Source organism: Pyrus communis, chromosome 17, assembly GCF_963583255.1.
Source record: "Pyrus communis chromosome 17, drPyrComm1.1, whole genome shotgun sequence".
In the NCBI taxonomy this organism is placed as follows: Eukaryota; Viridiplantae; Streptophyta; class Magnoliopsida; order Rosales; family Rosaceae; genus Pyrus; species Pyrus communis.
The window spans coordinates 722,883-737,700 of record NC_084819.1 but is presented as its reverse complement, the minus strand read 5'-3'; the positions used below and the strand labels follow the sequence as shown (position 1 = coordinate 737,700).

At 36.9% G+C, this 14,818-nt stretch overlaps 1 protein-coding gene across 4 annotated transcripts; it reads right to left on the bottom strand.

The window, feature by feature from the left end:
* Positions 1-5,883: 5,883 nt before the first annotated feature.
* Positions 5,884-14,019, bottom strand: LOC137723768 (uncharacterized). 4 transcript variants are annotated; one of them, XM_068462957.1, is made up of 10 exons: positions 13,833-14,018; positions 13,662-13,721; positions 13,343-13,522; positions 12,746-13,192; positions 12,065-12,120; positions 11,401-11,448; positions 9,855-9,900; positions 6,706-6,815; positions 6,457-6,592; positions 5,884-6,250 (listed from the first exon to the last, which is right to left on the bottom strand). In XM_068462957.1, the coding sequence occupies exons 4-9, from the start codon at positions 12,915-12,917 to the stop codon at positions 6,527-6,529; spliced, it is 498 nt and encodes a 165-aa protein (XP_068319058.1). In that variant the 5' UTR covers positions 12,918-13,192; positions 13,343-13,522; positions 13,662-13,721; positions 13,833-14,018; the 3' UTR covers positions 5,884-6,250; positions 6,457-6,526. The 4 variants fall into 4 exon arrangements, 3 of the variants coding, with proteins under 3 accessions (XP_068319058.1, XP_068319060.1, XP_068319059.1); XR_011066960.1 differs by lacking the exon at positions 5,884-6,250 and having other exon boundaries at positions 6,292-6,592; positions 12,746-13,259; positions 13,833-14,019; XM_068462959.1 differs by lacking the exons at positions 5,884-6,250; positions 6,706-6,815 and adding an exon at positions 9,575-9,672 and having other exon boundaries at positions 6,292-6,592.
* Between the last annotated feature and the right edge of the window lie 799 nt (positions 14,020-14,818).

Sequence of the window (14,818 nt, the reverse complement as noted above, 5' to 3'; positions counted from 1 at the left end):
GGGAGCACTAACACCGGGGGTGCAGATTATGAGCTCTCTAAACCTCTCAAACTACCATTGCATAATAAACAGGAATGCATAACCACATGAATACCGCTTACCTGGCACTTACCTGTGCGTCCACAGCACCAAATACGCATTTATATATATGTATGCCATTACTAATACATGCGATGATGCGTAAACAATATTCAAATAATGCATGGCATAAAACATATAACCTTTTCTATTTAATTTCTGGGAATTAATATGTATATAGGTATATACGGAAAACAAAAGCCCACTCACTGGTAATTAGAAGGGTCGTAGCCCCCCTGCCTCGAGTGTGTACGCTCGTCCTCGGAGAACGAATCACCTATACGCGACAAAGTTACGAAAACATTAATTTAAAAGCACCTAAGCAACTTCTTGTAATAACTTCTCATACATTGCTCAAATTGGACAAATGAATATACCAACGTGACCTACACAACCTCAGGATCACGCCCATATTTTTAGAAAAAATTTTGGACTACGCACGCGCCCCCACGCGCCTGAACAGCCACGGACCTACGCGCCCCCACGCGCGGCCCACGTGCACTGCACACTGACGGCGTCAGTTGACGCCGTCAGGAATATTCCGTTAACTGACGGAATATTCCGTCAAATCTAACCGGATTCTGTCACTGCCGTTAGGAATATTCCGTTAGACTTAACGGAATATTCTCCTTTCTTCTCCGGCGAACCTCCGGCGCCGGCGACGGCGCCGGAAAACTGGGTAATTTTCAAACCTTGTTTTCTCCTTCGTTTTTCAACCAAATTTCACGTTCTTTATACCAAAATGAAGCCTAGGACTAGTAGAACAACGTTAGACTAGTTTTAAGGCCTAAAAATTAAAGAATCTCACCTGTCTTCAAGGTCAAAACTCGGCCAACTTTGCACAGGACGATCCCGACGTCCAAACTCACCCAACGAACCACTCCGAGGCTCCTTGGGACCTCACAAACACATCTACAAGCTTAGAATCTCCTAAAACAAGCTAGATTAGGTTTGCATGAACAGTGCAATAATCGGACCTCGTTGAAACGACGTGAAAACATCTATATTCTTACCTGAAAATGGCACCTTTGAACTCCTCTCAGCTCCACGAACACGATGGTGGTCTTAGTTTCTTGATTGGTGAAGGTTTGATTATGCTTGTATGTGTGTCCGTGTGTAGAGGAAGAAGAAGAACTCGGGGAGAGTGAGAGAGAGAGAGAGAGAGAAAGAAAGAAAGGAGAGACAGAGAAGAGACAGGAATGAGGGAAAAGAGGGAGGGAATCCCGGGAGAGTGAAACGAGGTGTATGAGTGTGTGTGTGGTCCTACACACCACACCATACTACACAAAACTAATCTGATAAAAACGAATTAGGGGGTAAAATCGTAATTTCCCATGTACGTTAAAATGAAATTTGGGACGGGATGTTACACATTGGGCATCCAAATAGGTATAATCTTGCTCTACACTTTCTTATCTTCATTTTGATATATTATGGGTCGAATTTGGTTAAGAATCGATTGAGTTACGAAGCTTTGAAAATTGCCCAAAGAGTTTTTAACGGGAATACCAAAATCATGAATAGTGGACAATCTCAGGGATCATGTATATTTATTTTTAATCTCAGTGACCATTTCTATTGATTATGCAAATCTCAGAGACCATTTTGGCTATTTAGCCATGAAATTATTATAAATCTGCAGGGATCTTCAACAAATCAGAGCAGACATTAAATATATCTTACTTGTTTGAAAAAGTCTTCAAAATGCTCCCTCCTACAAGAACAAAATCTTAACGCCGTAGAAATTTCAATGCTATTTCTCCACTCCACCAGTCTCTCTGCTCTGTAACGCCTTAGAAATTTCCCTCCTAAAGAAACAAATAAGAATAAAACTATCTCCATCAGTCAATTATGGACACATTAAATAATAATATTTAACATGTACGTCTTGGGTTAAAATCATCTTACAAAATTAATCTTAAAGAACATTACAAAATTAATCTTAAGGGGCAGCTGAAAAATAAATGGTTACGATGATATAGTACGACTCTTCATCCTTTAAGATTAATTTTACAAAAAATCAATTAAATGAGTAATAACTTAGTCATTGATTAGCGTTGTTAAAATCTTATTGTTTATCTGAATAATATAATATTTAAAGGATGATCTTTCGTCGGTAACATGCTCAGAAGGGGATGGGGACGATGGCGATGGCGATGACGATGATGTTGACTATGATTGATGATGTTGACTATGATTTTGCTCCGGGTGCATAAGTATAGAGAGACTAGTACTACTTGTTATTAACTTAATTAGCATAGCTAGAGTTAGCTCAAGTTTTGTAATGAAGACTATTATATTCTATGGTCAGTGGTCACATATATAACAATATAGTAAACCTAATTATAAATAATTTGTATTTACAGGGCTCTTTTTCTTCTGAAGTTATCTTCATCTACATGTTTGTCCTGCGACGAGTAGCCTAATGTGTGTATGTTAGGGTGGCCTTGCAAAATACGTACTATGTCCGCAGCCAGAAAAAGGAAAAACCTAATAACATTATTTATTTCTAATGATATTTATGAATCGTCTGTTGAAATTTGAAAGCAAATTCGGTTGATAAATGATGAGTCTATCAATTCTATTAACTTACAAAATCTAAAACTAGTTTTGTAAAAGGAATGACAACAGGCCAAATGATTAAATTTCTTGAATTTCATTTTCAAGGATTAGCATTGAATAATCTTGCCTTCATATGGTATTAGTATGCAGCCTCGGGTGGTACAAGTCTTCAAATGGAATATTAGTATAAATTACTATAATTAAGAAGATACAAAAATTTGTATTCTCTTGTGGAACTAGATAATTAAGAGCACAGTTCAGATTTTTGTTGTTGTAATTAAATCAAAATATCGGTCAATTCGATAAGCATTTTATTTTTGATTTTTAGATTTTATTTTTTTTAATTTAGAGATGGACGAAAAGTATATGGAGAAGTGAGCAATGTAAAAGGATGATGCGAAGTTCATGGAAGAAGGAACGAAAGAGAGAACGAAAAGTGCAATCAAATTCAAATCGCTTTTTTTTTTTTTTTTTTTTTTTTTTCATTTGTGTGTGGACCATCACTCTTTGTATTTCCTGTGATAAGAAAGCTCTCTCAGTTTAGTCGGGTACAATGTATGTCTCCACATCTCAATGTCGTAGGTTCAAATTCTAAGCGTGATTCCGTTTTATAGGTAAGAGCTGGTAAACATATTTACTGGACGGCAGCTAGGGTCAGCAAAGTAGCTAGCATAGTGAAAAGGAGAAAGCTTGGCTGCTGCTGATTTTTCAGCAGCCAAGCTCTGTTCTAGTGAAAATATGCTCTGACTAGCAAAAAAATAAATAAAAAAGTAACGAAATGATAGCATTTTAGATAAGGACAATGAGATTTTCAGAACATCTAAACATTTATTAGTCCAATTAGACCTAGGTTTAGTCTTTGCACCCCATTATCTCATCTAAACCCAATAATAAAGGCATTATCAAACTTTGCAACATAACGTATCTCTCTCTCATTTTTAGGTTAATTTAGTATCGAATTCCTCATTCATGAAATTATTAGCATCATATTTCGACTTTTTCGGTCCTAAATCAAAATTTTAGATTGAAATGTGCAATTACTGACCATGGATGCAAACATATAGAAATCGGGACTATAATCTCACTTGGAACCCTTTCTATTAACTCCTCTGCTTCGTCTAGCAGTCTGGTACGGCCAAGAAGGTCGATCAGGCAACCATAGTGTTCTAACCTCGCTCAATCTCATATATCTTTCTATTGGAGTTGAAGAACTCACAACCCTCATCTACCAACCCTCTGTGAACGCAGTCAGTTAAGACAACAATGAAGGTGAAATCATCAGGCTTCATGCCAATCTGCACATTTTTCCTTCGCTTGTCTTGCCATTCCTTGCAACCCCATTCTTTGCTTGGATTGTATACCCATTACAAATTCTCCGGCCTTCAATCAAATAACCACGTTTTACATACATATTCAACAACCACATTTCCAGTTCTAGTAGTGAATCCAAGTTCACTTCTAACATATTCATGAATTTCTTTACCAAGCCCCAAAGTTTTCGATGTTGTTCAAGCCGAAATGGTGGTTACAACCGTAGCTTCATCGGGCTTCTCGTTGCTCTCACATGACATCCTCCGAAACATATCCAAAGCTTCCTCAAACCTCCTGCACCTAACATACCTCGAAATCGTAACGTTCAAGTTCCAACAAAGCCTGTTTCTCTCGGGTATTTCATCAAACACCTGCTTGAAACTCTCAACCATGCCCAACTATGCATTCATGTCAATGAGCGTTGCACACATACCATCAAACCCAATTCCAGTTTTTACCACAAACACACGAACCTTTTCACCTTCCCGAACCTCTCCCAAGCATCCAATGGCTTTAAAACAAATGGGTAGGAAAAATTATAGGGACACAATCCCTCCTCCCTCAGCCGCCGGAAGAGCTCAACGGTGCTTCTGAAACTACTCCTTTTGGCAAACGCCTTTATCATTACATCGTAAACAAACAAGCACGGATCTTTGATGAAACGAAAGACTTTCTCGGCGTAATCAAAGTTTCCGAGAGATGGGTCGGTGCAGAAAATCATGAGCTTGTTGACGACGGCTCTGTCTTGGTTGCAGGAGGTTGAGAACGAGATTGGTTATTTTGATTGGTTTACAAGGTAGTTCATTTGAACCTATGTTCATACGCACATCCTCACCACTAGGAGGTTGAGAAGCTGAGGTAAAAATCATAGGCATTCATTCAGGAAATCATGTTTATGTGACCGAGTTTGTATTTTTTTTATTGTTACATTGATATTTTTACATTATGAGAGAACGAATTTGGTTAAGCCACATAATGGGCAACTTAATTTGATATCGAATTCGTCATTCACGAGATTCAAAATTAAGACCTCTCACTTCCAAGTAGAGAGGAATATCATCCAACCTTAGTACTGAGTTGCTATGTGATTGAGTTTTAGTTGTGCTGTGAGATCAAATCTGTATAGTTTTTATAAAAAAGCATATTTGAGTTATTTGAGGAAAAGTAAAACAAATTTACAATTTATCTTTCATTGTTGTCCTATTTTTTTAGGCTTCAACTAGAAATTACGCCCGCGCGTTGCTGCGGAAACCAACTGTTTTAGGCGTAATCGGATGAATAAAACATATTTAAGTTGAATAAATTCAACACAATTATGAACAAACAGAATGATACATGAGTGAATGAGGTCGATAAGACGAACAGTTTTGCTTTTATATACATTCAAGTGAGCTGACATATAAACACATTGTACAATGAATGAGAAGAAACTGAACATCTTTGATTAGAAAGATATAGTTTCCAAAAAAGTTCTGTTTCCTTAAGAAACAGAAGAAACACGTAGTTCACACATAATATGTGTCCTGCAGTGTAGGCAACCATTTCAACAGGTAATGGCAAGAAAAGAAATTAAAATATTAGGCATATGAATGCAAGCTTACAGAAACTTTGTTTTTGTACACTTTCTTCTCCCTTCAATGACAATTTGTTTCTTATCCAGAAAAATAAAATGAGCAGGTCAATGATACTCACATGCGCAAAATGCTAATCCTATGGTCTAAAGCTAACTAAGTTTATAAGTGTAAAATCCCTAATTTCACTGTTTTTGGATTGATCATAGTTCGTGACTTGTTAAACTTGATATCTCCTTGTACACTTTGGGAACTTGACAGCTTAAAGAAGTGCTCATAAAAGCAAATTACACAATATCTACTGAAAAACTTAAGAGAAGGGACTCAATTAGTCAACAAACAGGTGCCTCACACATAAATATTAAAGACCAAAGAGAGAAAACCAAGCCGAACTCTTCAAAATTCGTTGGCACACATGCTTCATTGGCTCAATTGAATGTATAATGCATACTTAGATACAACAATTCGAGCAATAGCTCAGAAACAGTGCTGAAATTCCATTAGCACTAATCACACACTGCCGGAACAGAGATCCTAGCAAAGCTATACCAATTAAATGACAAAGACTAAAAACCACAAACAGGAAAAAAAGAAAAAGAGTTATCAGACAGCATGATTCAAATATAATTTTATTAGGGTTGGTAAAAGCACAACCCATCCAGCACTTAGAACACACAGTGGGATTTAAAAGCAGGTCTTTCTTGATTAGAAGCTCATTAGTCTTGCACCTAATTTCCAAACACTCAAGCGTCAGTGTCTTAATACTTCTAACCCACAGTCCAAAACAGAAAGAACCTCATTTGATGAAAATGCCAAAATTTTCTAAGAATGGAGTCCAAAAATTTATAACATCAACCTCATGCGGGGACTTGGCTAAAATTTATTTTTAAGCATTCAAAAAGCCATTAAACTAAACATAGTTAGTTCTTCGTACCTTTGTATGAAGATCACACAGGAAAACATAATGCATTGCTACATGCTAGGTTGGAATTTTGGGGGCTAGATTAGAGCCACGCTTGAGTTCGACATCGAAAGTGAGGCTTCGCTGGTGTGTTTCCACACCACATGCTCTGCAAAAGAGACAATCTCAGAATCAAAAACACATAAATAAGAAATATACACTATATATATAGCAAGAGAAACTTAATAAATGAAAAGTTCAATCAAAGTGAGTGAAGTGAACCTTTTTTCTTTTTTTAACCCAAAGCATTGAAAGTAGAACAAACCATTCTTTTGTCCTCTTTCTCCCCTCTTCTTGTGTCCCCCACTCTTTTTCACCCTTTGAAACAATAACTGATAAGGAAAAATAAAAAATTACTATTGAATAATCTAACAAATCATTTAGCACCATCGGTTGCCAACTTGCAATCTTGAGTCTGCTAACATTCCAAAATTATTATCAGCAAGTCTCCATATAACCTTTTTGATTTGCTTCTTTTCCTCCTATTTCCCAACCAACAACATATTTCTTATCATCTTTCTTCTTCACATATATGTGTAGACATCAAAATTTCAGTAAAACAAATGTTCACCAATGCATTAAAGTTTTGACGTGTCAAGGCATACATGGCATACGCCACGTGTTATACAAATTGTACACATGGCGTGTGACTCAACAAAATAGGAAGAAATACCCTTGAAGGATTAAACAAGTTTTTCTTCTCATTTTGGGCAATGACAAGGCAAGTACATTTCAATCCATTGAGGATCAAAACAAGTTTTTCTTCTCATGTTGGGCAATGACAAGGCAAGCACACTTCAATCCATTACGGATCAAAGCAAGTTTTTCTCATTTGGGCAATGACAAAGCATACACATTTCAAGTTTAAAATGGTGTTAAGTGGGAAATTAGGCCATAAGTTAGACCACTTCAAATTTAAAATGGTATTAAGTGGGAAATTAGGCCATAAGTTACACCACTTCAATTTCAATATTGCATTAAGTGGGAAAATTAGGCAATGGTGCTTGGAAAGGAAAAAAATATTTTGTGGTGGTGATTCATTCTCAAAGCCTATAAATAGGCTTCTCCATCAAGGTATCAAGCATCAAGGAATTCACAAATACATTTCTCTACTCCCAAATTGGAAGAGAATTCCCCAAATCCTTGAAGCTTTGAAACTCCAAAGCTCTCAAGCATCCAAATTCCCAAGAATTCCGAAGGATCAAGAAAGCACTCTTCGTTCTTCGTCAAATCCTCCTTCAAGATCAAGCCCCAACGGCCCTTGAAGAACTCCCACCAACTCAAGATCAAGCCCCGACGGCCCCTTGAAGAAAGTGTTCATCATTCATCATCCGTTCATCCTAAGATCAAGCCCCAACGGCCCTTTGGATCAACAACCTCAACAAACCCATACACCCATTCTTCAAGATCAAGCCCAACGCCCCTTGAAGATCCGTTCAACAACTGTTCATCCAAGATCAAGCCCCGACGGTCCTTGGATCAACAAACAAATCCACACATCTATTCTTCAAGATCAAGCCCAAAAGCCCTTGAAGAAAACCAACTGTTCATTCAAGATCAAGCCTCGACGGCCCTTGAAGAAAACCAACCGTTCTTCAAGATCAAGCCCAAAAGCCCTTGAAGATCCGCTCATCCATCAACATTCAAGATCAAGCCCCGAAGGCCCTTGAAGAAACTTACAACTGTTCATCCAAGATCAAGCCTCGACGGCCCTTGGATCAACAAATCTAGATCTTACGGAGATAGAATCAGAGGACCAAATTTAAGAGAGATCGTAACCCCAAAAATCATAAACACAAAAATATTATTTTGTACACGTTATTCTGGTTTCTTGTTTCAAGGAATCTTTCGTGTTCACAATATGACAATAAACAAAAAAAACAATGTGCAAAAGATACAAAAAGTAAGAATAGCAACTTCATATTTACCATTTACACTTGTAGTAAAATCTCAAAATATTTCAGAAATATCATATGAAATGCACAATGTTACAAATAAAATTGATTAATTAGCACACCAAAAAAAATGATAGTGGAGAACAGGAAATAACTATAAAAAATTAAAAATGTCAATAGACCAGGAGAAAACTACTTTAAACAAAATGAAAACTCAGAATTTAGGATAAAACGAAGGAAAGAAATCAAACAGAAAAGAAGACAAAAGAGAAGTAAAAAATTAAAGCAAAATACCTGAAGCTCGGTGAGATTCAAGTTCGAACTGAAAAAAAAAAACATTCAGTGGTCAACACCCAACCACTAATTAATTAAGTGGTGATCATGAACATGTGAATAAAATTGTAGAGGTTAATTATACGGAATCTTACCATCAAAAAATAAAAAATAAAAAAAAAATAAAAAAAAAAACTAATTGAAATTATGTGTTGTGCACAATGATATCGAAGAAGAAGAATTTCTATTTAAATTACAGATTTTCAATCAAATGCGGAATACACAAAGCAATTTTATTTCTGATTTGAATATAACCAACTAAATCCCACGTTGTATCAGTATCAATGGATCCAACATGGTGACCATCTGCCCCTCAAGTATTCATGTCTGCAAACCCTCGTCTAAAGAAAAATTCATCTAGAAATTAATCACTGAGTATGCAAGGTTGGCATGCATATTCACGTTTAATCGTGGCCATGATGATAGGAATTAAAAAAATACAAAAACAGGAATGATGTACCTTTACTTAGATTTCAGGATTCTAAAACCAGTTGCTGAGATTTGAGAAACATATGAAATGTGTTTCATGATTTCAAATTAGATTTGCATAAGAGTTCAGAAACGCAGACATCCCTTCTTTGCATTCCCCTAAATGCTAAACGCTAAACCCTAAACCCTAGGCTTTCAACACCAAAACACCCAAATAGTACCAGAATTTTGCAATGTGCAGGGAATATACTAAAAAAACTTAAACCACAATCAAACACCATCTATCTAAACAAAATCAAAGAACCCAAACCACATACAAAATCTCCAAAATCAATTTACCCAACCCCTAAATATATAATAATAATAATGATTCTAGTAGAAATTCCAATCCACTACAACAAAACACAGAGCTAAAACAACAAAACACAGAATACCAGGTATTGCTGGATGTAGATATCCAAAACAGCGGCACCCATCAATTGATCTAATTACGTATCCATTCCCTATCCATGGCATACAAAGTATGTACTCCCTGTTTACATGTTATAAAACATTTAGTAGACCAGCAATCAAAATTAACAACCCTAATTGTTGTATACACCAAGCTCTCCAACTGAAAATGTTTAATTAAATTTTCCAACTTAAAACCCTAAATTAAATTATACAAATTGAAATAGCAGAAACAGAATTAGAGAGAAGGAAGAAATCACTGACCTTCGAGTTGTTGAAAGCTCTGATGGGTGTTTCTTTTCATCCAGCCCTAAAAACAGAACCCATAGTTGTAATATAATATCCAATCATTGGTTAAGAATCAAATTAACCCAGCCTGTGTATAGAAAAATTGAAGAAATTTAGACATTTATATGTATGTATATTCCAGTAAATGCACTGAACCCTAAATTGCAAAACTACGTCAGACTGATTGAAGAAGAGAAACAGAGAGGGAGATGGAGAGTGAGTGGGACGGAGAGAACCCTAAAAACAGAACCCTCTGGCAACCTAATACAAAATCAAGCCAACAAATTCCATTTCAATTTTGACAAAACAAATCGAAAAAGAATAATGAAAACCAGAACGAATTACAGAGGAACTGATGGGTTTATGCATCAGCAACGTGATAAAACCCAGAAACACAAAACATAATATGTATCAGCTAAAAAAACCCAAATAAATAAATAAAACACTCAAATTTCTATGTAAAAGCGAACATATTTTGACCCCAAAACAAAGATGTCATATATGGAGGAAGAGAGAAGCGATAGAGAGGGAGATACTAACTCAACCCCACCATCTCTTTGCAGCTAACACACTCATTCCCTCAACCCTACCCTCAAATCTTGTACCCAATCAACTCTCTATGTCCCCCTAATCGTGCACCCACCGTCACCTTCTCTCGGCAACCAACCCCTTCTCCTCTCTCCCCCATATCACACCCCACCCTGTGAGGGCACTGACAGCAGACCACCTCCCTAGAAACCGGCCCTAAAAACCCATACCCATACCTCCCTTATCCGTTCCCTTAACCCTTGCATAAAATCCTCCCATCTCTCTCTCACCATTGTCCCAGCTCTCTGTCTCTGCAAATCGAATAAAACAAACCCTAAACCAAATCCCTAAAATCCCGCCTAAATCCTCCCACACTTCTCTTGGACACTCCCTATCTCTCTCTGCAATTCCTAAAACAAATCTCCTAAATCCTATCTCGGACACCCCCATCTCTCTACAAATTGCACATACAAAACCCCAAACCTAATCCTTGAAATCCCACCCAAACCTAATCCCTGAAACCCTTTCTCTCGGACACCCCATACCACAGAAAATGAATCTGAACTTTAGTTAATAAAATCGCAGGCCGCCTTCTCTCTTCCTACCTTTTAACAATTCACCAGTAAGATTATCTCAATAAAAACTTGTATTAGCAAATCCAGTGACGAATGATGTGAAACTGAAGCTGTGAAAGCTTATTTTGAGAAAGAATGAAAAGCCGTCTTTCTACAACTTGAAACCAAAATTTAAGTGAATGGCCCTGTAACCAAGGTTATTGAACATGATTAACTATCCGCAATATGACGACTATCCGCTACCCTCAACCTTGTAACTTGAATCAAGCTGGTTTCACACATACCAATAGAAAACCAAAATATCAATGTTTGGGGAAGTTACCTTATTTGAAATACCACTAAAAAACAGAGTATACTTTTAGGCAAATATTGTTTAAACACCCAAACATAATTCATGATATGTGCCAAAAAGAAAATACCTCTCGATTAGATTTCTTTCGTTCACGAACTTTCTCCCTGACAAACTCCTAAGATAAAACCAAAAAAGAAAATAAGTCACAACTGATGCAAGTAGAGGGGAATGATGCAGAGAAAAGTAAGAATTTATGAGTACACCACTCCTGTTTTAGGTTCCCAACTTATAAGGATGCTAACTTCATCATATAGGACTACCGTTAAAACGCATTTCTTTCCGAAATTAAATTAAGAAAAAAGTTCGACACTCACATGCCACAACACAATGTTACATAAAGTAATCTTACCATCACAACCAAATTGACACAAAACTTCAAACAGTCATTTTGAAAGCGAAAGTCAAGCGATTAATCAAATACTCATTTTTCGAAAAAGAAAAAACCCAACAAAAATATATAAAAAGTAAAAGTACCTAAGTTCCCAATAGTCCAATCCATCAGAAAAATACAAACTTGCACATGTTTGAGTATAAGGACCATAAGAAAGAAGCAGGGGATGCAAAATTTTGAGAATGGGTCTAATAATACTCATCAAGTACATATAATCAAAGTTAAAAGGAGGTAATAAAGGTATAGAAAAAAGAAGAATATATTCTACAAATGAATGAAACAAAAGATGGTGACACTGGAATGGAAACACTTCAGGAGGCCAGAGGAAGAGGGACAATACTATAGCAAATAAATTGATAATGCTTGTGCTCTCCTCTGTTCTTTCCCAAGTCGATCCTACAAACAAAAGCACAGACAAAACTTAAAAAACGATGCCAATCAATGACAGCTAAATTATCCCCATCCTGAATCTTTTATAAAACAAAGCACCAAGAAGATTTCAACAATAAATATTTCATACGACATTTAACATAACAAATATATTAACTTTAGATTCTAGACTTCAAATAGTTAACATAACAAATACAAATTTAACCATCATCTCTCTTATCCATTGCCTTTTCTACTATAAATGAAACCGGATATTAAATAACTGACCGTTTTACATTGGCAGATTGCAATTTCTTTGGAAATTAGTCATAAAAGTTAATACATTTCATCACTCCATTTCTGACTTATCCTCTTATCAACTGTTGTGCACCCTAATCCAAAGAATGGAAATTTACCCGCCAAATATCAAACTGGATATCTAATAACTGGAAATTTTCCATTGGATATCTAATAAATTTCAATTACTCAATTTCTATGCAACCCCAAATCCAAATACCGTCTGTTGCTCCAAATATCAATGCAAAGATGCAAACTTTTTTACGCTACAACAACAACCATACAATTTTAATAAAACCCACAAAAACCAAGTAAATAAGCAGATTTTTGGCAAAAGCGCTTAAAATACACTCACCAGAAGCAAAAGTGGAGGATGGGATTGAAGCCATTGCTGTGGTCCTCCTAGAGCTGCAGCTTAACATCTGACACAGCGGTGTTGGCGGAGGAAGAGGCAGCACTCTGGACAATCTGACCTCTCTGGCGGCGGTTGTAAGGCAGTTGAAATCTACCGGCCTCGGTTTATCCATTGCTGTTTTTTTTCATTGGATCTCCCATTCGGTCTCACTGTTGTTATATCCATTTCTGTTCTTCCTTGTCAATCAGGATCTGCACCCTTGAAAACCCACAAAGACATTAGAAATGGAACCCACTGCATATCTTATGAAAATAGCGTTGAGCCTTGAGGTGTCCTCACAAACCTAAGGTATGGCGCAGTTGGAGTTTTCGACAACATGAGGAAATGTGTAACCCCCATAGGCCCAGCCACATTAAAAAAGTCTCTAAGATTGTTCCGCCTCTTCTCCTGCAAAAACATTGCGGAAAAAGCTCAGCTCTTTACTTCAGATTCTTACTTCTCATTTTCATCAGCTCTTCAAATCAATTAAAATATAAACAAATCAAATATCATAAAGCATTGCAAAATATATTAAGACCGGAACGAATATTTGCATACCTTAAGCTTAAAGGCAGTGTAGGGAAGCACCAGTTTCCTCAAATCAGCTTGAAGCTGCTTCAGAGGACCAGGCAACTTGCATCTGGAAAACACAAACCTCCTTGGGATTTTATCCCCTGTGATATGGTCCATATTAGCCTGCTTCTTCGTCGAAACTGATTTCACAAACACGTTCTTCTTCTGTTTTCAAAATTTCAGAAACACAACAATCAACTACGTCTCCGAGATAATTAACAAAACAAAACAAACAAACAAACAAAAAAACCTCTTTGATTCAGTTTTCCAACAACCAAACAGAACCTAAAAATTTCAAGCTTACATTTTTTAAGGCAGCCATGATAGCGTTTGCAATTTCAGCTCCGTAACTTTGTGATTAATACTGCAAAAAATTAAAACAAAAAAAATTAAACGCATTTAGAGTAGAGAGAGTGAATTTATGCTAGGTATTCGTCAGATAATTAAAACTAATTGAAAAATTAAACAAAATTACCTTTGGGCGTTTAGGGTTTTGGGGGATCTCTGTCTCTGTGTGAGGTTTTAGACGAAGGAAGGAGATGACTGAACGCGCGAGGCAAGTTAGGTTTGTTTATTAGGCGCATCCGAATCGTTTAATCATACTAAGGAAATCAAGATGCATCCAGAACACATACAGTCAAACTGGAATGCGCAGGGAGAAGCGGAAGAAGAAAAAGAAGATCGAGAGGGGGTAATTGATAGCTTACATGACACTGGTCGTGGTCGGAGTTGACAGAAATCAACGAAGTCCTGTGCGATTTCATCGTTGTGAGCCGTGAGAGAGAATACGATGGTCACATCACAATTTTATTACCAGAAGGTCGACTGTTCCAAGTTGGAAAACAGAAAAATTAAAATTCAAGAACAATAAACTAACAGAAACCAATTACAAATGAGGAAACAATCAAATTACCTCAACAAAAATCCATGATTATTCCATGAGTGCTGATTATATGGGTTTTGAAGGGGGAAAGTTTTTTTATTTGAGATGGAGGATGTTCGATCTGGGGATTTTAGGTGAGCAGATGGGATTTGAGGCAGAGAGAAAGGGGAGGAAGAGAATGGTAAAGTGACGATCGCACCCTGCCTTTCCACGATCATCAACACGCAGGTATCATGATCAACGGCAGAGAGAGTCAGTGGCAACCTTGTAAATAAAGTGAAATTCGGCCCAAAACACTGTTCATTTCTTAAGTGCAATTTTGTCAGCTTCTTTAGACTAAAGTAATTTCCCTTTAAATAACTAGGTGGTGAATTCAATTGACATTTTGAAAGATTTCAATGTCTTACTCGATTGAAAAACCAAAAAGTCTTCAACACGCTCCCTCGTACAAGAACAAAATCTTTACGCCGTAGAAATTTCAATGTTATTTCTCCACTCCACCAGTCTTTCTGCTCTGCAACGCCTTAGAAATTTCACTTCGCTCCTCTGAGCTCGCCGGAGCTCCTTCCTAGATCTCG